This window comes from Orcinus orca, chromosome 11 (assembly GCF_937001465.1).
Source record: "Orcinus orca chromosome 11, mOrcOrc1.1, whole genome shotgun sequence".
Taxonomy (NCBI): domain Eukaryota; kingdom Metazoa; phylum Chordata; class Mammalia; order Artiodactyla; family Delphinidae; genus Orcinus; species Orcinus orca.
The window spans coordinates 78,021,451-78,046,072 of NC_064569.1; the positions used below are offsets into that span (position 1 = coordinate 78,021,451).

The 24,622-nt window shown below is 43.1% G+C and overlaps 1 protein-coding gene across 1 annotated transcript in view; it reads right to left on the reverse strand.

Moving 5' to 3' along the window:
* CCDC38 (coiled-coil domain containing 38) overlaps window positions 1-19,713 on the reverse strand; it is a 35,099-nt gene extending 15,386 nt beyond the window's left edge. The window contains exons 1-6 of the mRNA XM_033427533.2: window positions 19,168-19,713; window positions 17,671-17,735; window positions 15,160-15,323; window positions 14,968-15,048; window positions 3,499-3,656; window positions 1,340-1,397 (exon numbers count right to left, since the gene is read on the reverse strand). Coding sequence (XP_033283424.2) covers window positions 1,340-1,397; window positions 3,499-3,656; window positions 14,968-15,048; window positions 15,160-15,323; window positions 17,671-17,735; window positions 19,168-19,414 — 773 coding nt within the window. The 5' untranslated portion in view covers window positions 19,415-19,713. The remainder of the gene's footprint in view (window positions 1-1,339; window positions 1,398-3,498; window positions 3,657-14,967; window positions 15,049-15,159; window positions 15,324-17,670; window positions 17,736-19,167) is intronic.
* Between the last annotated feature and the right edge of the window lie 4,909 nt (window positions 19,714-24,622).

Below are 24,622 nucleotides of genomic sequence, written 5' to 3' on the forward strand. Positions count from 1 at the left end.
AACATAGACTCCTTTGGATGGCACCACTGCTTCCCTGTTCATGATGCAATACCTATTTACCCCTCGAGCCTCGCCCACTTGCACCCTGCGGCCCAGCCATTCTGAACAGAGCCAAACGCCGTCACCCCTGTCCCAGAAGGCCCCTCCCTCTTCCAGAGTGTCCTCACTGACCCCTCCTCCTCACCAGGAGCAGCTTAGATGCCACCTGATCTGGAGGGTGTTCACTGATCCCGCCCTTGCTTTCTGAGTCTCTCACCTCTCATCTGGACTGAGAGTCCTTCCTTTGCATGCCTGTGGCACCCTGAGCTTATCCTTCCAATGGCCTTATCACATTATAGTGTAACTGACAAATTCCTCGTCTGTCTCCCTCACTAGATGGTAAGCCCCTGGAGGGCAGAGACTGTCTTTTATTTATTGCTGGCCCTGCAGGGCACTCAATAAATATGTGCTGAGTAAATGAAAGAAACTAGGAGAGTGGTGAGCTTTCTGAGAGAATGAATGTGACGTTTGAGTATTACTTGTGCATCAACATGAAGAATCCTTATGATATTCTGTATTTGATTGTGTCTTGACTCTGTTGATGTCAATATCCTGGTTGTGATATCATATTACAATTTTGTAAGATGTTACTATTGGGGGAAACTGGGTGAACTGTAGTGGGGCCTCTCTGTATTTTTTTCTTACAACTGCGTGTGAATCTACAATTATCTCAAAATGAAAATTTAATTAAAAACACAACAAAACAGTGACTCCTAAATGCCACAGAAGTGCAGTCACCCCAGGGCCCCTGGAATTCAGAGCACAGTATCTGTGTTGGCTTTTGTCATGGATAATACAGTGCTGGCCCAGATCCTTCCTTTGGGGCTGGTGTACCCATCCTAAACATCAATATATTTTCTTAAAAGCTCCCCTAGGGTAGCTAGGGTTGAGAACTACCAATTTATGAAATAATGAGTATAAATGAGTCAATAATCAAATAAGGGAAGAAACAAAAAATGCTTTATAGTCTTATTGCAGCAATTTTGAATGACATGGTAAAATTGCAAACACACAAGTCAGCAGTGGATTCAAACAACTGGGCAGTGAATTCTGAGAGGCAAAGACCCGAGATGCAGGGCGCAGGCAGTTTCTGCAGATAGCAGTTGTAGGCCCTCATCAAAGGATGCAGGGAGGCCTATGAGAGCTTGGTCACCTCAGGAGCACATAGAACCACTACCTCCGGCATCTGTTAACGGTGGGTGTGGATACATGGTACGTATGTTAAAGAAAGGCTAAAAGAAATATTTGCTTAAAAAAAAAATTCACAGTTTTCAAGAGAGTTAATCAATATGTACTGTACTTTGATAAGGATGATTTCTTTTGCTCCTGGGTGGGAGTGGTCGTCTTGCGCGGTTTTGCTGTTCAAAATGTCCAGGCGAAGTCCATGTCATTGGTGATGGTGGAAGTGAAAAAAATAACGTAATTAGAAGTGAGTCCTTGTTATTTGGTACAAGATATTCATTTTTTCTGCACTGATATGCCCATTACTTTTTAAAAATTATTGTTAGAATAATAATCGTATAGGAAATAGAGCTCTTTTATTCTACTACTTTTGGTTCCAAGCATAAAATCAAAGGCACTGTTTGGGGTGGGGGGGTGCATTTTGTCAAAAACGTGGCACAACTATTAAAGGTCACAAATCAGGGACATAGATGGTGAAATATAAACCATGGTTCTATTTTTACCTAATCATACATATTTCTAATCAGAGATTTTAAAAGATCAATATATAAAATAAAAATGATGGACTTCAATTATTACATCTTGTGGAGAGACCTACCATAGGCCCATACAAGTCGCCCATGCACTCATTCCCCTGACACCAGTGTCTGGGCCTGACCCTGGTCTGAAACTGAGAAGTGGGCAAAACTGGTCTTGGGTCTCTCCATCCACTGACCCCCAGGTCCCCCCCACAGCCAGGCCACACTTCCTCATGCCTGTGCTCTTGTGACTTCCAGTCACCCTTTCTGCTATTCTGTCTTGAAACCACAGCAGGTCCCACTCTCCCACCCTCTACCTGGGAAGTTCCTACTTATTCTTCAAAATCCAGCTCAAACATCACCTCCTCTTAAAGACTCTTCTGGGACTTCCCTGGTGGCACAGTGGTTAAGAATCCGCCTGCCAATGCAGGGGACAAAGTTTCGATCCCTGGTCTGGGAAGATGCCACACGCCATGGAGCAACTAAGCCCATGCGCCACAACTACTGAGCCCACGCACCACAACTACTGAGCCCGCACGCCACAACTACTGAAGGCCGCATGCCTAGAGCCCGAGCTCCACAACAAGAGAAGCCCCCGCTCACTGCAACTAGAGAAAGCCCGCGTGCAGCAATGAAGACCCAACACAGCCAAAAATAAATAAATTTATATATATATATAAAAAGACTGTTCTAAATGCCTCAGGCATAGATCACATTTTTTGCTTTTGCTCCCAGACCCCTCACTATCACTGCTGTATCGTTTGCCCTATTGTATTGTATTGTATAGTATAGGTCCAGGGTGCAGAACTATGTCCTATTGGTCTTTGTGTACTCAGAGTCTTAAAAAGAACCCGATACGTTGTATGCCTCCAATATATACATGGTGAGTGGGGAAAGGAAAGAAAATGGATGAAGAACCAGTGGATTCTACCACCGCCATAAATTACCATCTTAAGCTTTTAAACTGATACTGGAACACATATTACTAAAATGTCTTGTTAAGGGATGTTATTTAAACTGAGTGACTTCTATATTCAAGATTTTAAAGAGAAGAAGACATTGACCCCACTACCTACTTCCTCCACCCGCCTCCCCTACACTCTACTCCAGATCCTCTAACCTTAATTGTGTGACCAGGAGATTTGACAAATGAGAAATGTGTCATGTTTTTAGATAGGAAGGTTGATTTTGTAAAGCTGCCAATTTTTCTGAAATTAATTATGTTTTATGGAATTATAATAAAAATGTTACAAAAAATTGGTCAGGGAGTTGGGTGTTGGGTTAGGTAGAACTTTGCATAATGATTCTGAGGTTCATCTAGAAAGATAAACAAATACTTTTTTTTTTTTTTTTTTTTGCGGTACACGGGCCTCTCACTGTTGTGGCCTCTCCCGTTGCGGGGCACAGGCTCTGGACGCGCAGGTTCAGCGGCCATGGCTCACGGGCCCAGCCGCTCCGCGGCATGTGGGATCTTCCCGGACCTGGGCACGAACCCATGTCCCCTGCATCAGCAGGTGGACTCTCAACCACTGCGCCACCAGGGAAGCCCTCCATGTATATATTTTTATTACTTCATATCTGAAATTAACCTGAATTTCCAAATTAATAATTTATAATATCAGAGATAGTGGGATAGTGGGATTGTTCAGGTTCTGCTTAAAATAAAAATTCTGACTATTTAATAAAAAACAAACATTGAGGCAGAATATTTTAGAATTAGGGATATTTACTTAATTGAATTTAAGAATATGGGACTTACTTGTCATTATACTTGGAAGCTTGACATTCACATTTTCTTTATTCTTTGACACCCTTTTCGTTGCTTGCTGGATTTGCCATTGTTTTGGAGACAGTTTCAGCAGAAAAAATCCATAGTGCATGTACTCTTTAAGGAGGAATTCTGTTTTTGCTATTTCACTACTCAAAAGAAATAAAGATATGATTAGATATACCTGTGTGAAATCATGTTCATTTTTTAAAAAACATTTTACAAAAGTCATTTTCTTGGTCATGTATTTGAATAATAATTTGTTTAACAAATATTGTAAATATGGCCATAAAAATATGGGCTTCAGGCTTCCCTGGTGGCGCAGTGGTTGAGCATCCGCCTGCCGATGCAGGGGACACGGGTTCGTGCCCCGGTCTGGGAAGATCCCACATGCCGTGGAGCGGCTGGGCCCGTGAGCCATGGCCGCTGAGCCTGCGCGTCCGGAGCCTGTGCTCCACAATGGGAGAGGCCACAACAGTGAGAGGCCCGCGTACCGCAAAAAAAAAAAAAAAATGGGCTTCAATAAGATATGAGACAAGAGGCAAGAAACCTGTAGGACGGCTTCCCTCGTTACACAGTGGTTAAGAATCCGCCTGCCAATGCAGGGGACATGGGTTCAAGCCCTGGTCCGGGCAGATCCCACATGCTGCGGAGCAACTAAGCCCGTGCGCCACAACTACTGAGCCCGCACTCTAGAGCCTGCGAGCCACAACTACTGAGCCCATGTGCCACGACCACTGAAGCCCACGTGCCTAGAGCCCATGCTCCGCAACAAGAGAAGCCACTGCAATGAGAAGGCTGCATATTGCAACGAAGAGTAGCCCCCGCTCACCACAACTAGAGAAAGCCCCTAAGAAGCAACCAATGCAGCCATAAATAAATAAATTTATAAAAAGAAACCTGTAGGAATGTTATTTGAATAAAACATGCCCGAGGATATGCACACATAGAATAGACTGATGATCGTGTTACTGGGCAAGGCCTCACTGCCCAGTGTGCATAGATGCCAGTACTATGGCACCGGCTTTTGAGAAAAGAAAGAGCTTTACTGAGAGGTTGAGCGGCAAGACGACAGGAGGCAAGCCTCTCAAATCTGTCTCCTTGCCTGTCACCCTCTCAATAAAGCTCTTTCTTTTCTCAAAAGCCGATGCCGTAGTATTGGCTTCTATGCGCATCGGGCAGCGAGCCCTTGCCTGGAACAATTCTGGCGACCACAAAGGGACATAGGTCTTCTGAGTGCCTGCCAGAGGCACTGTGGCCCTTAGTGGAGTGTGTGCCTTGCCACCAATCCAGAGTGGCTACCTAGACCGAATCTGTCTAGAGGGTCACCTGTCAGGTTCCTGCTTCCCCAGCCCGGCACTCCAGCTTCCTTGGTGCTACTTTCACTTTTGAGAAAAGAAGCAACTCCTGGATCAGAGGTCTTTTGGGCGAGTAAGCTCATTAAAATGCACCTGTGCCTGTCTAATAACCTTGTTGGGATTATAATTTAGAGCTCCAACCTGGGGAGATTTTTGTTGGGTTAGATTCCCAAACCTTGGGTTAGAGTCCCAAGGCCAAGATCATGGGTTAGGGTCCCATATTAAGGGAGACAATATAAAAGGTTCTAGCCACTGAGGTACTCAAAGGATGGGGTTAGAGTCCCAGGCCTTTGGTTTCATTGTTTATCTATGTTTGTCTGTGTCTGACTGTTTTATTTGTTAGGATTGGCTGATAGCGGTTGGCTCTTGTATGACTGTACCAGAACTTTATTAAACCAGATATGAATGAGGGCCCTCTGACTCAGGAGACCAAAGACATTGCTCCCTGACTAGAAACCTTGCCTTATGGAGGTGTGGGGTTTTTTTTCTCACTTGTCCCTAATATGATTGCCCGAAGGTATTGATACAGGGGTGTATTCTTAATGGAACCAGCCCTGATTACCTTGTTGGGGTGAGAGGGTAAAGGAGAAATGAGGGCGTGTAAAGCAGGAAAATCCTCCATCCCAGAGGAACATACCCTGTTCTTGGGTTAAAGGAATTCTATATAATTGGACACATTTTGGTTTTCCCTTACTGAGAATTTTAACCCTATTTTGCATGAGCCAAACTAACAGGGAGTTAGCATTGAACTGCTTTTAAGTCTCTCTCTATGTAAAAGGAAAGTTTGCTTGGAGGAACAAACATTGGTGGTGGTGCTTAAGGCCATGGACTACATACATGGAGGCCTTGGGCTGAATGCATTCCACCTAGAAATAGCCCAGACGTCTAGATTAGCTCATCTGTGATCTCTGCTGGGGAGGTAAAATGTTTTGGTCGTCTACCAGGAAGATTAAACACCAACATGCTCAGAAAGGAAGTGAGGGCTTGGGTATTTCAGCCTGTATCTTCCTGAATTCCTCTCTCAAATTCAGCTCCAACTGAGTCTAAGACAGCCTCCTCACTTCACTTTCTTCAAGGTGGTCCAGTCACCTCTCTCACCCTCCTCCTCATCGGGTAAGTTTTCTGAACTGGCGAGGGAGACAGTCTGGACTTTCACAGGCCCCTCTGCAATAGGCAGGCCTGCCCTTAGCACACAGGGGAGAATTATTAGGAGCCTCTGGCCAAATTGACTACAGTCTTGGAGCTGCCGGGCAGCTTCCTCAGCAGCTGGTAGCATGCGTGACTTTCAAGCCACAGTTCTTGGCAATCACCTCTAATGGAAAGTTTCCAGTGTTCCCTAAGTGAACCTTCACATCCATGCTGGCCATCTTTGACTCCTCATTGGATTTTCGGGGGAATTCATACAGCCAAGTTGTGAATAGTCACTACTTCATTTGCTTGCTTCTTTCCAGAAACCAACTAGGAGAAGAAATTGGTTCCCAAATTGTACGGTTCTTGCTTTCTCCCTCACACCTCTTGAGGCTGTCTGCTGTTCTGGGTGGGGTGGGGTCGGCGGGAGTGAGGGAAGGCCATTTTCTAGAGGTTTGCAATCCGTAGACTGTTCTCAGCTCTTGGGTTTGAAACCTGGGGTACTGGCTAACTGTTGACTTATGAGTTGCTTGTTTGCACACTCTCTCCAAACGTCCATTCTCAGGGGGGCCAGCTAACCCCTCAGAATCAGCACTAAGGTGGAATCATTGAGGGGGCAAGCCCTGAGTGTGCCCAGGTGCTTCCTACAAAGGAACAAAGTATGCCCTGAGCCCCAGATTGGCAAACCCTGGTGCTTTCCTTCATCTCCCATGAACTCAAGGGTTTTCCAGGTGCAGCCAGCATTGCATCCCACGGACGTCGAGTCTCTGATAAGACGGACGTCGAGTCTCTGATAAGTCTGACGTCGGGCCCAATCCATGGAGGCTGGGAAGAGGCAGCAGGCATTTGCTAACGGCAGTTGTTCCAGGCTCTTCCGTGTTTTTGCTGGCCAAGAAGTAAAGTGCTTGGAGCACAACGATGGAGGCAGCCCGGTCAGCCAACAACAGAGCTCCTGCTTCACGAAGGGGCTTTTTTTTCCTCCAGAGGATGGACTTCCACATGGAGAAATCTTGGCTGTCCTACCATCAGCTCTGCCTTGCACTGTGAATATCAACTTTCCTCAGATCAAGAGGTAGCAGGTACAAGTCACTTGACTGTTTTTTCTAACTTATTTTGCAATTTTTTCAGCAGTGTAACCAAATTAGGTCTTTATATCACAATAAGAATTTGCAGAATAGATGTAAAATCATGGTTCAGAGGCAAGACCCTCAGGAAAAGCCTGTCTTGCCTGCAGTCAGAGCCTAATGATGATCTCGACTTACTCCATTTGGCTTCGCCTTGGGCGCCCTGTGGCCCTCCCGCCATACGAAGCGGGAAGTCCTGCGTGGCGTGCCAAGACTTCTACCAGTAATCCTCCTACAGCCACAACCAGCCCTACCCTCATACCCTCCTTACCAGAGAGTCAGAAGGGATCGACTCCCCTCCCCGTACATGCCAGCGTATTCAATTGAGTCCACGTGGTCCTCTGCCTCAGGCAGGGCAATATCCCTTAAGACAAGTTCCTGCCGATCTAGATGACCAAGGTCAATCCAGGGGGTTGGTATCTGTGCACTCCCCCCTTTTCTACCTCTGATCTGTGTAACCGGAAAAAAACCATATTTAAAGCCCAGCTTTCTGTACATGCCTGATGCCCCCATTCCCTTGTTGGGGCAAGATCTACTAACAAAATTAAATGATTTTCTCACCAGACATTAAAGTACTCCCAGATCAAACCTGCGCCCTCTGAGCTGCACTATTACAACTGGGAGACCCGTCCTTGAGGAAATTCCACAAAAGGTAAGAGCGGATGTTTGGGCTGCAGGAAGGCCAGGGAGAGTCAAGATGCCTGACTCAAGAGTAGTAAAACTCCATCCAGGCACCAAGGCTCCCAATTTAAAGCAATACACTTTAAACAGGCATTCAAAGAAAGGTGTAAACCCTCTGATAACCACCTTTCTTAAATGCCAATTAATCGGACCTCGTCAATCCCCATATAACTCTCCAATCCTGCTGGTACAAAAACCCGGGGCCAGAGATTATTGTTTTGTACAGAATTTGAAAGCCATTAACCAAACTGTAGGGGATATACATCCCGTGATGCCAAATCCTTATACTTTGCTTCTAGTAAAACTAAGGAAACTTCAGACCAAAATGCAACCCTCACTTTAAACTTTCTGGCAGACTGGGGACAAAGTCTCCAGGGGAAAAGCGCAAATTTCTCAACTGACTGTAAAATACCTAGGATTTGAGTTATCAAAAGGAAAAGATCCCTTATTGCTGGATCGAAGGGAAGCGTTAGCTAGGGTAGCTGTACCCACGACCAGAAGGCGATTGCTAGGATTCTTAGGAACGGCTGGGTTTTGTAATATTTGGATTCCTAACTTTGGACTCATGGCCAAACCCCTATACGAGGCTCTTGAAGGAAATGACAATGAGCCATTAAGTGCACTGTGGAATGCCGTAAGGCATCTCATACCATACAAATGACTGAAGAAGTCTGTTCTAGCTGTCCTAACCTAACTCATCAGCCTTTAGAAAATGCAGATATGGATATGTTTATGATCGGGAGCAGCTTCGTGGACTGGGGACTCCAGAAGGCGGGGTACACAGTAGTAACTCCTCAGGAACCTTAGAAGCAGAAGCCCTCCCTCCAGGTACGTCTGCCCAGAAGGCAGAGCTCACAGCCCTCGTAAGAGCCCTGTGCCTCAGAGCTAAGAAAAAGGTAACCATTTATACTGAGTATGCCTTCTCTGTCATGCATGCCCATGGGGCCATGTGGAAAGAGAGACATCTACTAACATCAGGAAGGGAAGAAATTAAGAGGAGATACTGGCCTTATTAGACTCTATTATAATGCTGGAAGAAGTAGCCATAGTACATTGCCCGGGCCACCTAAAGACTGATATTAATAGAGCTAAAGGAAATATTCTGGCTGATCAGGCTACAAAATGGGCAGCCAGAACCCCAAACCCAGATCCTAAGGCCCTAACACTCATTCCACTTACTCCTGTTCAAGCTCAGTATTTAGAAATGGATTCAGAGAGAATAGAGTAAGGGGGATTTCATGCTGATTTTCAAGACTTAGAGGGTGATCAGTACCAAACAACCAAACAAGGCTGGATTTATACTGAATAGGGACTAGTGCTCATTTAATGGAAAGAATTACTACTCATCTACATCAAGGAATGCATCATGGGAGGGAGGCAACCTATCATTGTCTACGACAGTTTATTGTTGGTCCACAGATGCAAAGGACCATTTAAAAAGTAATACAGAATTGCAGGATCGGCAACAGAAAAATACTAAAACCGGGCCACCCACAGTAATAAAAGGGGTGCAAACCCGACAGACAGAACCAGGAAATGACTGGCAAATAGACTTTAATATATGCTGGTATTTGTGGACACCTTCACAGGATGGGTCGAAGCTTTTCCACGTTGGACAGACAAAGCTTCCAAGGTAACAGAGGCCTTACTGAAAGAAATTATCCCTCGTTTGGGGTTGCTTCATTCAATTAAATGACAACAGAGGTAACTCAAGGGGTGTCTGCAACCCTCAGAATACCATGGAAGTTACATGCTTCATGGAGACCTCAGTCTACGGGAAAGACTGAAAAGATGAATCGTACCTTTAAAGACAATTGCATTAATATGTAAGGAAATCCACTTAACTTGGGATAAGGTCTTATACCAGTTTCCCTGCTTAGGGTAAGGGTAGCCCCTAGAAGTAAGTTCCAGTTGAGCCCTTATGAAATGTTATATGGGAGACACTTCCTGAAGACTAAGTATTATTGTAGTCTTGAAAATGATCATACTATAAAAGAATTAGATACTATAGAATGTGTACAGTCTCTAGGTGTTACTTTATCTGCTATATCTAAATATGTTTCTAGTCCATAAATGTTTCCCACAGACATTCCCCTGCACTGCATAATCTCAGGGGATTGGGTCCTCCTTAAAACTTGGAAAAATCAACACCCTGAGAATCAGCTGCAACCTGAGTGGAATGGACAATTCCCAAACGGGGCACACTCTCCATGGACTGGAGGAAACAGGAGGACCCAACCGTCCTAACACGGGAGGGAAAGCCACTACTGATTTCCCCACGCTCATTACACTTGTGAACCCTTAACTGACCTTAAATTACTTCTCCAAAAGAAACAGGAGAGCTAAGGCTCCACCTGGCCAGGAAGAGAAATGCAGACAGCTTCAACCTGAGTCCAGATCAGGCCTATATAAATCCAAATTCAATCACTCAAAATAACATATTTTCTTGCATTCCCAAAGAAATAAGGTCCATTTTTGAAGGACTGTTAAAATTAGGAGTTATAGGTCTGTGTATCTTAGAGTTAATCCTTTTACTCATCAAATTTTGTACTTATTGTCTGCATTTTATTTTAAAAAGGCCTCCCCAGCTCGCATGATGATTGCCAAGACGTAAGAGTTCAAGGTGGGACTCATAAGTAGTTACATTTAAGTGCAAAACAATTTCATTCCTCTTATAAAAATCTAAGCCCTTTAATCAGCAGGGAGCAGGTAGGGCGGTCTTGCCCTCTTTCCCTCAAGACTGAGGAGGTGTACAAAGAAAAAGGAAACTGAAACAGCATGTGAAACATTGACCAGGGGCTTCCCTGGTGACGCAGTGGTTAAGAACCCGCCTGCCAATGCAGGGGACATGGGTTCGAGCCCTGGTGCGGGAAGATCCCACATGCCGCGGAGCAACTAAGCCCGTGCACCACAACTACTGAGCCTGCGCTCTAGAGCCCGTGAGCCACAACTACTGAGCCCACGTGCCACAACTGCTGAAGCCCACCCATCTAGAGCCCATGCTCCGCCACAAGAGAAGCCACCGCAATGAGAAGCCCGCGCACCACAACGAAGAGTAGCCCCCGCTCAACCCAACTAGAGAAAGCCACGCGCACAGCAGCAAAGACCCAACGCAGCCAAAAATAAATAAATAAATATTAAAAACAACAACAACAACAACATTGACCAACTTAAACTGGTTTGCCTCAAATAGGTTGTTGATTCATCAAACTTTGAGTTATTTTAAAGACGGCACCGTGCATGTGCTAGACAGGAACCCATGTCTCCAGGATGACCCCAGAACAAAGAATCTTCAGTCTACGAACTTAAAGAATAGAAATGTTGCCACCAGAGCCCTTTACAAAGAGAAGAGTCCTTAAATGAGGAAAATCTGCCTTCTAGCAGCTCGAGTAGCTTATGTGGACTGACTTAAGACTAGCCAATCAGCTTATTCCCCCAACCCCTCACATTTCGCCCCAAACCCTGGATCAGGGAGACAGATTTTAGCCCTGCCTCCTGCCTCCTTGTCAGTCAACCTCGCAGTAAAGCTCTTTCATTTCTCAAAAGCCCGTGCCATAGTATTGGGTGCTATGTGCATCAGGCAGTGAGCCCTTGCTTGGTAACAATAGATTTACTCTCCTTATTTCTGAGGGAAATATTGTGTTAAATTTCAGACATAGGGAGAAATTAGAAGACAGCAAAAGATGGCACTTATGTAAGAAGAAGAAGGGAAACTAACACTCAGCGAGCATCTATGGACCGGGTAATATGCAGGGCACATTGCATGTATGATTTCATCCTCAGTACAGGATAATACTGATGATAATAATAATACATATTGTTATTCCTATCTTTTGGAAAAAGAAATAAATGACTTGCGAAGTCATCTGTGTGGTAAATGAGCAAAGTCAGCACACAAACCTGGGTCTGTCTGACTCAGATGCTCACACTCTCAACAATACCCGGTGACTTGGACAGAAAGCCTTCCCCCAGCCTCGCATTGCTTTCCCATAAAATCATGTTACAAAATGGACCCAGAAGGAATGTTGAAAATAACAATGAAGGTCCTTGTGAAAGGGAGCTCCACTCTTATCCTTCAGAGCCTGCCTTATCCATACCCTTGTCAATACCCTTATCAATATTACTCCTCTATCTTCAGCCTCAGTACTTCTTTTGCTCAGAACCTCCCTTAAGTCCTGCTGGGAGTGATATTCAAGAGTCAATAAATGGCGGGCTCATGTATCAGCCGTCAAAAGATGTTGGGAACCCCTCATTCTACCACCACAGTATTTTTAGACTGAAAGCCTCTCTGATGTTCTACAAAGAACAGGATTAAAATGGCTACAACTGCACAGCTTCCAAGCAAAAGCTTCAGAATAAGCTCCCTTTCTCTGTGTAAACAGATGTCCAGCCCTCCCTTCAGCAGAGGGCCTCTGTGGGTCATCCTGAGCCCAAAAAGAGAAGAGGAAATATATAGCAGATGCTTGCATCTCTTTGCTCTGTTAGCAGCCTGTTTTTCATGACCTTTTGCACCTTCTTAGTGTGACAAGACACATAAACGACAAGCAAGTTCTCTATGGCCAGGCTGTTTGGAAGGTTTAACTGGGTGGCAATTGTGTATAGTTACTGTACTTTATGCAAACATAGAGGCTGGTACTCTAGTTCTATAAAGAGAATCTTCTAATTACATCATGGAGGGAAGGAAGGTAGGACAGGATTCTTCAACTTGGAGCACTTTCAACCTTAGGCTCCTGACGAAAGAGGCTGCTGAAGCCAGAATGCGTTTGAAACACACATTTTGTTAGTAGCAATAGTTTCCAAGAAACTGTCATCCAGTTCATTTGCTGTGTTTCAGACAAGCTATTGTCTTCCTCCCAAAAAAGTCTGGGATGTAAGTCTAGGACTTAGTTTTAGAAAAGAGAGAAACACTGAGTCCTCAAAAAGAAAAAACAAGTTTTAGCATGACTCGATACCAAGACCAAGTGTCTCCTGGATCGTGAAATTTCTGTTTAAGGATGTGACAGAAGGAAGCTTCTTGAGATATTTAAAATTAGATCAAGTTGACATCCACTTGACCATAGAAGAAAATATCCAAGGTTTAAAAAGAGTAGCTGGTATTAGAATAATTTTATCCCAACTCCTGCTCCTGTAATTTTTGTCATTATAAATCCCAGTTTTTTACTCTTTTTTGAAAAATTTTATTTTATTGAAGTATAGTTTACAATTTGTTAATTTCTACTGTACAGAAAAGTGATTCGATTATATATACACAGATACATTATTTTTCATATTCTTTTCCATTATGTTTTATCACAGGATATTGAATATAGTTCCCTGTGCTATACAGTAGGACCTTGTTGTTTATCCATTCTATACAGAATAGTTTGCATCTGCTAATCCCAAACTTCCAATCCTTCCCTCCTCCTCCCCCCTCCCCCCACCTTGGCAACCACAAACCTGTTCTCTATGTCTGTTAGTCTGTTTCTGTTTTGTAGATAAGTTCATTCACGTCATATTTTAGATTCCACATATAAGTGACATATGGTATTTGTCTTTCTCTTTCTGACTTACTCCACTTAGTATGATAATCTCTAGGTCCATCCATGCTGCTGCAAATGGCATTATTTCTTTCCTTTTTATGGCTGAGTGGTATTCCATTGTGTATATGTACCACAGCTTCTTTATCCAGTCATCTGTCAATGGACATTTAGGTTGTTGCCATGTCTTGGCTACTGTCAATAGTGCTGCAATGAACATCGGGTGTGTGTATCTTTTCGAATTATGGTTTTCTCTGGATTTATGCCCAGGAGTAGGATTACTGTATCATATGGTAACTCTATTTTTAGTTTTTTGAGGAACCTCCGTACTGTTTTCCATTGTGGCTACACCAATTTACCTTTCTATCAACTGTGTTGGAGGGTTCCTTTTTCTCCTCATCCTCGTCAGCATTTGTTACTTGTAGGCTTTTTTTTTTTTTTTTTTTTTGCAGTACGCGGGCCTCTCACTGTTGTGGCCTCTCCCGTTGCGGAGCACAGGCTCCGGACGCGCAGGCCCAGCAGCCATGGCTCACGGGCCCAGCCGCTCCGCGGCATGTGGGATCTTCCCGGACCGGGGCACGAACCCGTGTCCCCAGAATCGGCAGGCGGACTCGCAACCGCTGCGCCACCAGGGAAGCCCTACTTGTAGACTTTTTAATGATGGCCATTATGACCATTGTGAGATGGTACCTCACTGTAGTTTTGATTTGCATTTCTCTAAGAATTAGAGATGTTGAGCATCTTTTCATATGCCTGTTGGCCATCTGTGGGTTTTTTTGTTTTGTTTTGTTTTTAGGCTGCACCGGGCAGCATGTGGGATCTTAGCTCCCCAACCAGGGATCGAACCCATGCCCCCTGCATTGGGAACGCAGAGTCTTAACCACTGGACCGCCAGGGAAGTCCCCATCTGTATGTCTTCTTTGGAGAAATGTCTCTTTAGATCTTCTGCCCGTTTTTCGATTGGGTTGTATTTTGGTTATTGTCTTATTTGAGCTGTTTGTATTTTTTGGAAATTTAGCCCTTGTCCGTTGCATCATTTGCAAATATTTTCTCCCAGTCTGTAGGCTGTCTTTTCATCTTGTCTATTGTTTCCTTTGGCTTTACAAAAGCTTGTAAGTTTGCCTATGTCCAATTTGTTTATTTTTTGCTTTTATTTCTACTGCCTTGGGAGATTGACTTAAGAAAAATTGGTACATAAATCCAGTTTTTAATATCAACCAAGTTAGTTTCAACCAAGTGTAAGTATAAATATAAAAAATACTCCCAATTATAATTGTAAGATGACTGTAAAAATATACAAGCACCCCAATTTCAGAGATGGTAAAATGGGGGAAGAACAGTGCCTTAGAATGAAGATAAAAGGACACTTAGAAAATAATTTATTGTTTACCCCTAACATTGCTTTACTTCTTTTCAACTAATTTCTTGGTTTCTGTAATGACAAGTTAGAGAAATGTTTCAGCCAGAGGTCACTGTGTCCTGGCACCCAGGTAGAGATAATCCTTGATCGACAGATTACTTATTTTTAAAATGTGATAATACTTATGAAATCATCAACTGATAAGGATTAGTCCCACTGAGGTCTTGCCAGGCACAAGTAGGTTTCAGTGGGGCAAGGACACTTGATGAGGAGAAGACGGTGCCCGGCCTCACCTTTTCATCAACTGTACCTCCATACTCGCCTTCTTCAGCTCTGCTGTCATTTGGAGTTTGTTTATAGTTTCTTGTGCTGCCCTGAAAAGAAACAGATTTGTTAGTTTGCTTTGTATTGGGCTGTGTTCTGAGAAACTAAAAAGAAGAAAGAAGGAGGGAAAAAGGCGATCTGGCCAGAGTGAAAAAACGAACATTTTAAGAGCATCTACAGATCTCTGGTCGTTTTCTCGAAGGAACTCTTCAAAGGCCATTGCGTCTTCTTCGAGCTTTTTTTCTGCTTTCATGAATTGTCTTTCCTTCATTATTGTGTGTTTTTCAAACTTCTGAATTGTGTTTCTTTTGGTTGACAGAGCATACTAGGAATATTGAAAACAGAAGTGCATCAAGAACATGATTCCACATTTCTAGCACATTTCCATGGTCTCACAACAAAGGGAAAAATAACTGGCCTGGTCTGTGATCACTTGTATTAGAAATAACAGTATGCCCAATCTTGGGGCTACAGCCTTCATTGCATGTAGGGATTTTATTTTCAGGATAGTTAGAACGGGGACTCATGCCTTTCTTTCACTTTTATAAAGAGGTTCATGTTGTTCCAAAATGGTTCTGCAGATCAAAATAGCTACGTATCCCCTCAGGCTCTATCCTAAAAAAAGGGGGTGGTGGTCCATATCCCTCCAAAGAGCAAGTCTACTTAGTATTATTCAGTGTCCCTCCAATACTTTCTGGGCCTTGGGAAATTGGGCTGTCTGTAGCCACAAAAGCTTTCCTGTAGGAAGTACCATGGGAGAGTCAGGTTCCAGTGATTCCTCCAAGGGGGTAGGAGGGTGGGGGGGGTGTTTAACCAGCCTCAGAGCATCCTGTTTAGATCCCCAAATACAACCTTGATAGCTAGCTGCTTTTTTTTTTTTTAGTACATAATATAAGAATCCACTTGGGTTTTTAATGCCATGCATGAAAAATAAAGTATAAACAAAGCCACATATATTATAATATAAATGGATTAGAATATGGAAATGAGATAACTTTAAAGAAACAACAACCAAAAGTTAGATACTCCAAGTTTAAAACCCCAAGATATTTCATTTATTACTTTGTTTGCCAAGTAGTTACTGAGTGCCTGGTGTGTGCCAGGTCTGTTTTTTTTTTTTTTTTTTTTTGCAGTACGCGGGCCTCTCACTGTTGTGGCCTCTCCCGTTCTGGAGCACAGGCTCAGCAGCCATGGCTCATGGGCGCAGCCGCTCCGCGGCATGTGGGATCTTCCCGGACCAGGGCACGAACCCGTGTGCCCTGCATTGGCAGGTGGACTCTCAACCACTGTGCCACCAGGGAAGCCCCCTAGGTCTGTTTTAAGTGGTACTGATAGAGCAGTGACCAAAATAAACAGCATTGCTTTTACGAAGTATTCATTCTAGTAGAGCAAGGGTGTTGATTAAAGGAGAACAAGTGGTCCAGTGGGCAAGGGCAGGGGTTTAGCCCAGGAAAGCCTCACTGATATGGTGAACGTTAAACAGAGACTGGAAGGAAGTAGGACGCAAAGCATGCAGATATCTGAGGGAGAAGTGTTCCTCCCAGAAGGAAAAGCCTCCTGTGCAAAAGTCCTGAGGCAAGAGCATGATTGGTGTGTCCCAGGAACAGCAAGGAGGCCAGTGTGGCTGGAGCAGAGTGACAGAGTAGAGAGTGGTAGGAATGAGGTCAGAGAGCGAGTGAGCTGGGGACCAGAAAAGTCACCAGAGGTTTTCAGCAAAGGAGGGGCAGGTGTGGAGGACAGGCTGAGTTCAGAGAGCAAACGTGCGAGACCTGTGTTCAGAAGGTCTAACGTAATTCATGCGAGAGCTACTGGCAACACGGACCACAGTGGCAGCAGAGGAGGTCATGAAAAATAGTGTGATTACAGATATAGTTGGAAAAAAATATATTCCAAAGGATATTTGGGTGTGGGCTGTAAGAAGGAGGAGTTGAGGATAACTCCAATATTTTGGGCATAAACAACTAGAAAAATGGAATTGCTGTTTACAGAGATAGGGAGCACTGCCTGAGATTCCAATCTGCAGGGGCAGGAAGGGTATAGCAGGGGCAGCTCTGGCAATGCAAAGTTTGAGATGCCTATGGAGCATCTAAGTAGAGATGTTAAGAACTACGATTACAGTTGTTGAGTCTGGAGTTGCGTTTGTGAGTCTGGAGTTCAGGAAAGAAGATCAGGCTAGAGAAGTAAACTTGGAAGCTGTTAACAGGGCAGTAGAATTTAAAGCCTCCAGCCTGGAGAAGGGTAGATAGAGCGTGGGGTGAGGTGTGAGCCCTGGTCATTCCAGCATTTGGAGATCAGGGTGAAGAGGAACAAGAAAATTATGAAGGAGTGAGCTGCCAGTGCCATGGAAGAACCAAGACATAGAGAGGCCCAGAAACCAGCTGAAGAAAGTGTTTCAAGGGAGGGTGATCACCTGGGCCAATACCTGCTGGAAGTGAGTAGAGGGAAGACTGTGAAATGACCATTTGAATTTGGCAATGGAAGTGGTGTTGGTGGAATGATGAGAACAAAAGCCCCGAATGAAGTGGGTTTAGAAGAGGCTAGATCTTCAAGGTAGGAAAGGCAATGTATCTGGGGCATGAAATGGAAAAATAAAATGTCCAGGTGAAAATTTGGCAGGTATATGCAGGAAGTCTTCTATTTGGCTAATGGGAGAAAGAAATTATTTTAACTACCTCGAGCATAAATCTGTCTCTGTGGTCTTTAATAAATTCATGGACAGTCCTTTTTGTGTCTGCACCTTTAAAGAAAATTGAAATAGACTTAGGTTTGATTCATTATCCCTCAAAGATGTTGTATAAAATAAAAGGTATGTAATTAAATTATTGCATACAGTATGTATCTGACTTAAAAAAAATACCTTCAGATAAACCTTTTCGTAACCACTGAAAAATTACTTTAATAATATTAGCTACCATTTATTTTATGCCCATATTCCAGGAACTTCACTAGACTTTTAAAATATATAATTTAATTCTATTAATAACCCCAGTAAGGTTCTTATTACTATCCCCATTCTGTATGTGAGGTCCTGAAGCTCAGAGATGTCAAGATGCTCGCCCAAGACTGCACAGCTAACAAGTGGCAGAAAGGTATAGTCCCTGGTATCACCGTGTTGCCCAGCATTTGCCTATTTTTCATACAATTACAGTGCAGAATATGCACCTCCAAGAGCTTCTAAATAAGTTAACATGGCTTCCTTCTTCTACATTAATTATTGAATTCAAAGTCCTTTCCTAAGTGATTTTCTTGTTCTCTGAAGATTTTTTTGTTTTCCACAATTTGGGAAAGTACATGGATTTTGGGAGCCAAAGAAATTTTTTTTTTTAGTTACCACAGCAAATGCTGGGCACTCCATGTGTGTTCATCCTTCCTTCCTTTTAATTTTCAATTTAAAAATTTGGACAAGACACATTTGGGGGAAGATTTTATGACTCCATCATCGTACCATTAACCACTTTAACCTCATTAGCTTCAAACTGCTATCAATCTCATTTATAGACACTTCTTGATCTGATGAGTAAGAAACGCCCATGACATTTTGATGACCAGATTGCCCTCATTCATAGAGCAATAATGAATAGCTTGTACTATTTTAACAGGTTGACTTCAAAGAACATTAAAACAGGTTATGATTTTTTCAACAACAGGCAAACTTGCTTAATTCTATGAGCTTCTCAATTCTGGACGTAAGAGTTTCACGGCCTGAACAGTCAAGGCTCCACTTTAGAAAGTTTCTGTATTTCTACATCTGAAATGAGATGAGTGTAAAAGGTAGAACTGAGTGTAAAAGGCAGAGCTAATAGCTCTAATACTGTATCATTTTGGCTGTGACCTTCCTCCTTAGAGCCACGAAAATGAGTCATAGTCTATTTCTTTTCGCAGCTGCTGAACTTCCCTGACCAGGGATGGAACCCGCGCCCCCTGCAGTGGAAGCATGGAGTCTTAACCACTGGACCACCAGGGAAGCCCAAGTCTATTTCTTGGAAAAGGTATGTTTTCTTATTTAAAATAGATTTTCTCCCAACTCTCAACCCCCATTTACAAAGACCCGCTACCATATTATGAGACTGCATACTTCGTTTTTCTCACCTCCAGAAAAGCCCCCAAACCTAACATTAACAGTAAATATTCAAAACAATATTCTTAATCAAACAGTCATTTAGCCTTACCTTCTGTAAATCTGAGACTAAGAGTGGGATCTAGCCCCGGTTTTTCAGTTGAGGTACCACCTGTGTCAGCGAAGATTCCCATTTGGCCCAGGTATGAACGATTCTTCATTCGGGATGAAAAAGTAGACTTTTGGTAGATTTTCATGCTGTGTTCATAAATTTTTCCTGCCCAAGCGAAAAAGTTTAACAGAATTTCTAATATACGAAAATAATGTGTTAAAATAGTGATTGTATATAAAATTATCATGTGCAACAAGCCCTTTTCTCATTACTAATTCGTTAAACAAGCAACTTCAAGTTCTTTTGTCTGAAGGATTGTGCCAGTTTTCAATTCCTTCTCATATGAAGCTGAGCACAAAGATCGGAACGTTCAACCTTGATTAAACATAAACTTCACAAACGGGAGACTGGAAAGTGTTCTGGTTTTATTTTCACGATCTCGTCTTGCTCAAAATGCAGGTCTCTTGGAGATTCCACCGATTTGAAAGGATTGGTTCTGTGGAACTGAAAACTTGAGAGCAAATGGACCTCCCCAGTAGACATTAAAAAAAATCAGGCTTCCCATTTCTTGAATCTTTTCTCAATATCGGATACTTTCAAACTATAGAACACATGCAGAAAACCATGACCTCACAGCTGAATTGGTTAGTAAGCATTTCTAGATTTTTTTCCCCTCATTCTAATTAGGATTTAAAAAATTTTTTGTAATCAACCTTTACTTCTAGTGATAAGCAAAGCAAACCTCATGAAATCGGAACCATGGATCTGCTTCTGTACTTGTATGACCCTGAGAGTGAGTGCCTTACTTGCCACACCTTCGTCCCAGCCCACTGATCTTGTCTTTATTTAAAATTTTGATATTTTATTCATCATGGATTTTTTTGCATTAATTTTAATTTCTTACAATAGTGAATTAAAATGTTGCTTATTCTGATTGCTGAGTTTTTGCCTCCCCCTTAAATTTTGCACCCAAGGCAAGTACCTCACTTGCCTCACGCTAATCCTTGTCCAGATTTATATATATATTTTTTGTATCATTCAAATTTCTCAATGAGCTTATGTAATTTTTACAATGAAAAAAATAGCAATGATGTTTTCATTTGAGGGAAAAAGGTATTCAGGAGTTTATATAAAAGGGTGTGCTCACAACAGGAACAATGGGACAAAACATCCTATCTCAGGTTGCCCGTTTAAATACTTTTGTTTTAATTAATTTATTTTTGGCTGTGTTGGGTCTTCGTTGCTGCACGCGGGCTTTCTCTAATTGCAGTGAGTGGGGGCTACTCTTCGTTTCGGTGCACGGGCTTCTTGTTGCGGTGGCTTCTCTTGTTGTGGGGCATGGGCTCTAGGTGAGCGGGCTTCAGTAGTTGTGGCACATGGGCTCAGTAGTTGTGGCTCCGGGGCTCCAGAGCACAGGCTCAGTAGTTGTGGCACACGGGCTTAATTGCTCCGCGGCATGTGGGATCTTCCTGGACCAGGGCTTGAACCCGTGTCCCCTGCATTGGCAGGCGGATTCTCAACCACTGTGCACCAGGGAAGTCCTGCCCATTTAAATATTGACATAAGCCTCCGTAATCTCAACGAGTCACATTTAAGACCCAAATGTCCCAGCAGCACTGTAGCAGATGATCAGGAATGCAGACTTTGGAGTGGACAAATCTGATTTTGAATCTTGATTTGGTACTTACAGATATGTAAGCAAGTTCATTTAACATTCAAAATATATTTCTGCCTACTGTGTGTCAGGCACGGTTCTGGGTGCTGGAGAGAGGGCAATTTTTTTTTAAAAGAACAACAAAAAAAGATAAAAACCATTGTTTTCATGGAGCCTACATTTTAATCCCTTAGCATCTCTGAGCCTCAGTTTCCTTCCATAAAATGGCAATAACAGTTCCACCTCTTAAGGCTTTCATGAGGATTCAATGAGGTTGTACATAAACAACCAAGCAGGATGCCTAGAATATGGGATGAATTCAGTAAATGGGAGCTACCAGGTGCTAATCATTACTCATTAGCCTGTGTTTTTACTTCTAGTGACTATAAACACAAAGATGAACAGGAGAAAAAAAATATATTAAAGCATATAAAAGAGAAAATATTAATAAAAACCTACAACATTGATACTATACTTTTCCAGATTACTGAAGTTTTTTCACAGGCATTAGGTTCATTCTGACAGGTAGAAAAGCAAGGTTGGTGAAAAATTGATAACAATCTGTTGGGTTGATGTATTTGCAATTTGGATGGCTAATACTAAAGATTTGCAGGAGATTTTCTTAAATTTATGCTCAGCACTCATCCCCACCCTTAAGATTCTGCTCACCTCTTTCTTGTCACATTTCCCCCTCTTCAATTCTTCTATTTAAATTCACTCCCTTCCTCATCCCTACTCTCATTCCCTTTATCCTCAAAGTCTATCTGCAATAAACACCTTTATCCATAGGTTCTGGCACTTTTTCACTCATAGAAAAACTGGAAGTTCTCTTTCCTCTAAGCCAACTGCTAATAGCAGACGTCTGCTCTTACTTCATCTCTTGGGTAATTCATAGCACACGTAAAGAGAATCAGTGGTCTCTAGAAGTTGTTATACTTCTATATTTCCATATGTATTAATCCCCCTATTGATTAATGAAGGGCTGGTGATGACCATAAAGGAGATGAAGAGAACCAGCTATGCTTAGGAAGGGATTATAAAGTTCCCGAACTAAACCAATATGGTGTACCAACCAGGAAAAATAAGTAGAAGCTGGTGAATGTCTTCGTTGTGCAAAATAAAAATAGCAGAATGACTAAACAAAGGCTCTGTACCCAAATGAGAGGGAAAATGTTGCTGGATTGCACAGCAAATGCGTGCAAATTCACATCTAAAAGACATGTACAAATCCAACTTCTGATGGATGAAAAAGATAAAGAGCTCAGAAAACCAGGGATTGAAAATGGTGGTGTGTGATTGCAAGCCATCAGTTTTACAGGCTTGTGATTAAGAGCATGGACTCTCATTATGCTCCTTCATCCTCACCCCTCAATTTCCCCCTCTTTCAAAAGAGATGGTAAGAATAGCACCTACCTTGTGGAATTGTTAGGGGAGTTAGTTAGCATATGTCCCGCCCTTTGGACAGCATCAGGAGCACAGTAAGTGTTATGTAAGTGTAAGCTCATGGAGAAAGCGCTCTAAGGAGGGAAGATACTTGGTGTGTTTGAGAAACAGCAAGGAAACCAGTGGAGCTTAAGCACAGTGAACGGAGGGGAGTGACAGCCAAGGTCAAAGAGACAACAAGGGCCCTGTAGGTCATTTACTCAGTGGAATAAAGATCATTAAATGAATCACTCTGACTGCTGAGCTGAGAAGAGACTATAGAAGAGGTTGAGGGTCAAGTCGGGAGGCCTGTTGGGAGGTTACAGCCATCGAGAGGCAAGAGCTTATGGGGTCTCGGGATAGTAGTGGAAGTGGTGAGAGGCGCTCAAATTCTAGATATATCTGGAAAGTAGAGACTACATGACTGGCTGGTGGTTTGGATGTGGGGTATGAGATAAAGAGCCCAGGAAATAAAGAATGGAGTTGCCATCAACAGAGACAGAGAAGGCTGTCTCTGGGGAAAGGGGTGGGTGGGAAGAGCGAAGTTTCAGGTTAGAACATGGTAAGTTTGAGATATCTATCAATATTAGACATCTAAGGGGATGTGGGTATAAAATATACTGTTCTTCCAAGTGAACACCATGCAGGTTGGTTTAATTCTTGCATTATTCTAACATTATGCAATCACACGTGGTTACCACATTATATAAAAGACTGAGTCAGGTCCTTTGATGCGTGTCATCGTAGGGGCAGCACGAATGGCACTGTGGAAAGACCCTGGCCTTTGGGAACAGGCAGGTTTGAATCCTGCCTCTGACTCCACCCAGCTCTTTCTCTTAGGCCTACCCGAGTAAACTCAGTGCACCTTAGCTGCTGCTTCTATCAAGTGTGGATACTCATACCTTTCTTACAGCCTTGTTGCAATTTCCAAGCACAGATAATGTATGGGAAGTGCCTACTGATGATAGACTGATAGGGAGATAATTGCTTATACTTTCTTCAGAGTAGATATCCAGATCTGTCCTCTTTCTGGTCCACTTTGTCTTGTGAATAACCACAGCACTTGAAAAGAATAGGAGAGGTAAGTGACAACTAGCTTTCCTAAGGAACCCTGAATTAAAGTTATTGAAACCCGGTCGTTTGAGAGGAATTGACCACCAATATCCATACAAATTTGGGAATCTGACTCACCTTAGGGCTGATTCTTATTATTCCAATCTTTGTGGAAGTGGAGAAAGAGGAATTTTTTTTTTTTTTTTTTTTTTTTTTTTTGCGGTACACGGGCCTCTCACTGCTGTGGCCTCTCCCGTTGCGGAGCACAGGCTCCGGACGCGCAGGCTCAGCGGCCATGGCTCACAGGCCCAGCCGCTTTGCGGCATGTGGGATCTTCCTGGACCGGGGCACAAACCCGTGTCCCCTGCATCGGCAGGCGGACTCTCAACCACTGCGCCACCAGGGAAGCCCTAGGAATGGGGTTTTATAATGTCCAAACCTAAAGTCCTAGACCAATTCTAAATGAATTCACAGTAACAATATCTAGCACATGTTTTCTGAAGCAGTTTGTGTTTGATTTTCTCGACGACTCTCTCTACAATTCAATGAAAATGGATTTGCAGATTCTCTTATTAGGAGATAGAAAGCTCTGTTTGTCCCCCACGTGCAAATGAAGATTTAGACAGATTCTCTCAGACTCAATGCCTTTCAAGTTTTTCCCACCTCATTCCGGCCCAGTTGGACAAATACTAGGAGAAAGGGCTGTGAACTGTGTCCTGGGATAGTGTGTGGAGACCAGCACTAGCAATTTTTTATTTACAGGAAAGCCGGGAGCCACTAGGTCCTTGGCCTGCTCTGGGACCCGCCTCTTTTCATTAGGTCAGAAGCAGAGCGTGATGGTGAGGAAATTACCTTCAGCTTGACCTTTAAGGACCTGCTGGCGTCAAGCTAGCTATTTGGTATGGGCTTTTCTGTTGACATTTCTGACGGCACCTTTTGCAAACTGAAAATATTACTGGAGTTCAAGAGGAAGGAAGAGTAGGGGAAAGAAATAGCCAATTTGAGTCCCATGATGTGAAAAGTACTTTGTGAACCAAAAAGTGCTACAGGGATGCTGGTTATTTCTGAGGGAAAATGTGTTATCCTCACCCCTCTATAATTATTTAACAATGACCGGAGGAGAGATGTCCACTCTTAACCTTCTTGCTTCTGCAAACTTCTTGTTTGCAGGAGCTTTTTGGGGAATGTTGTCTATCTGGACTGGAATTGGATACACTCAGTTCACCCACAGATATAAATTCCCGTGAAGAAAAAGTATGATTTCTTTTAGACTTACCAAGAGCTTGTACGCTTTAAGAACATGGTATATTCTTTGAAGGGCTGTTG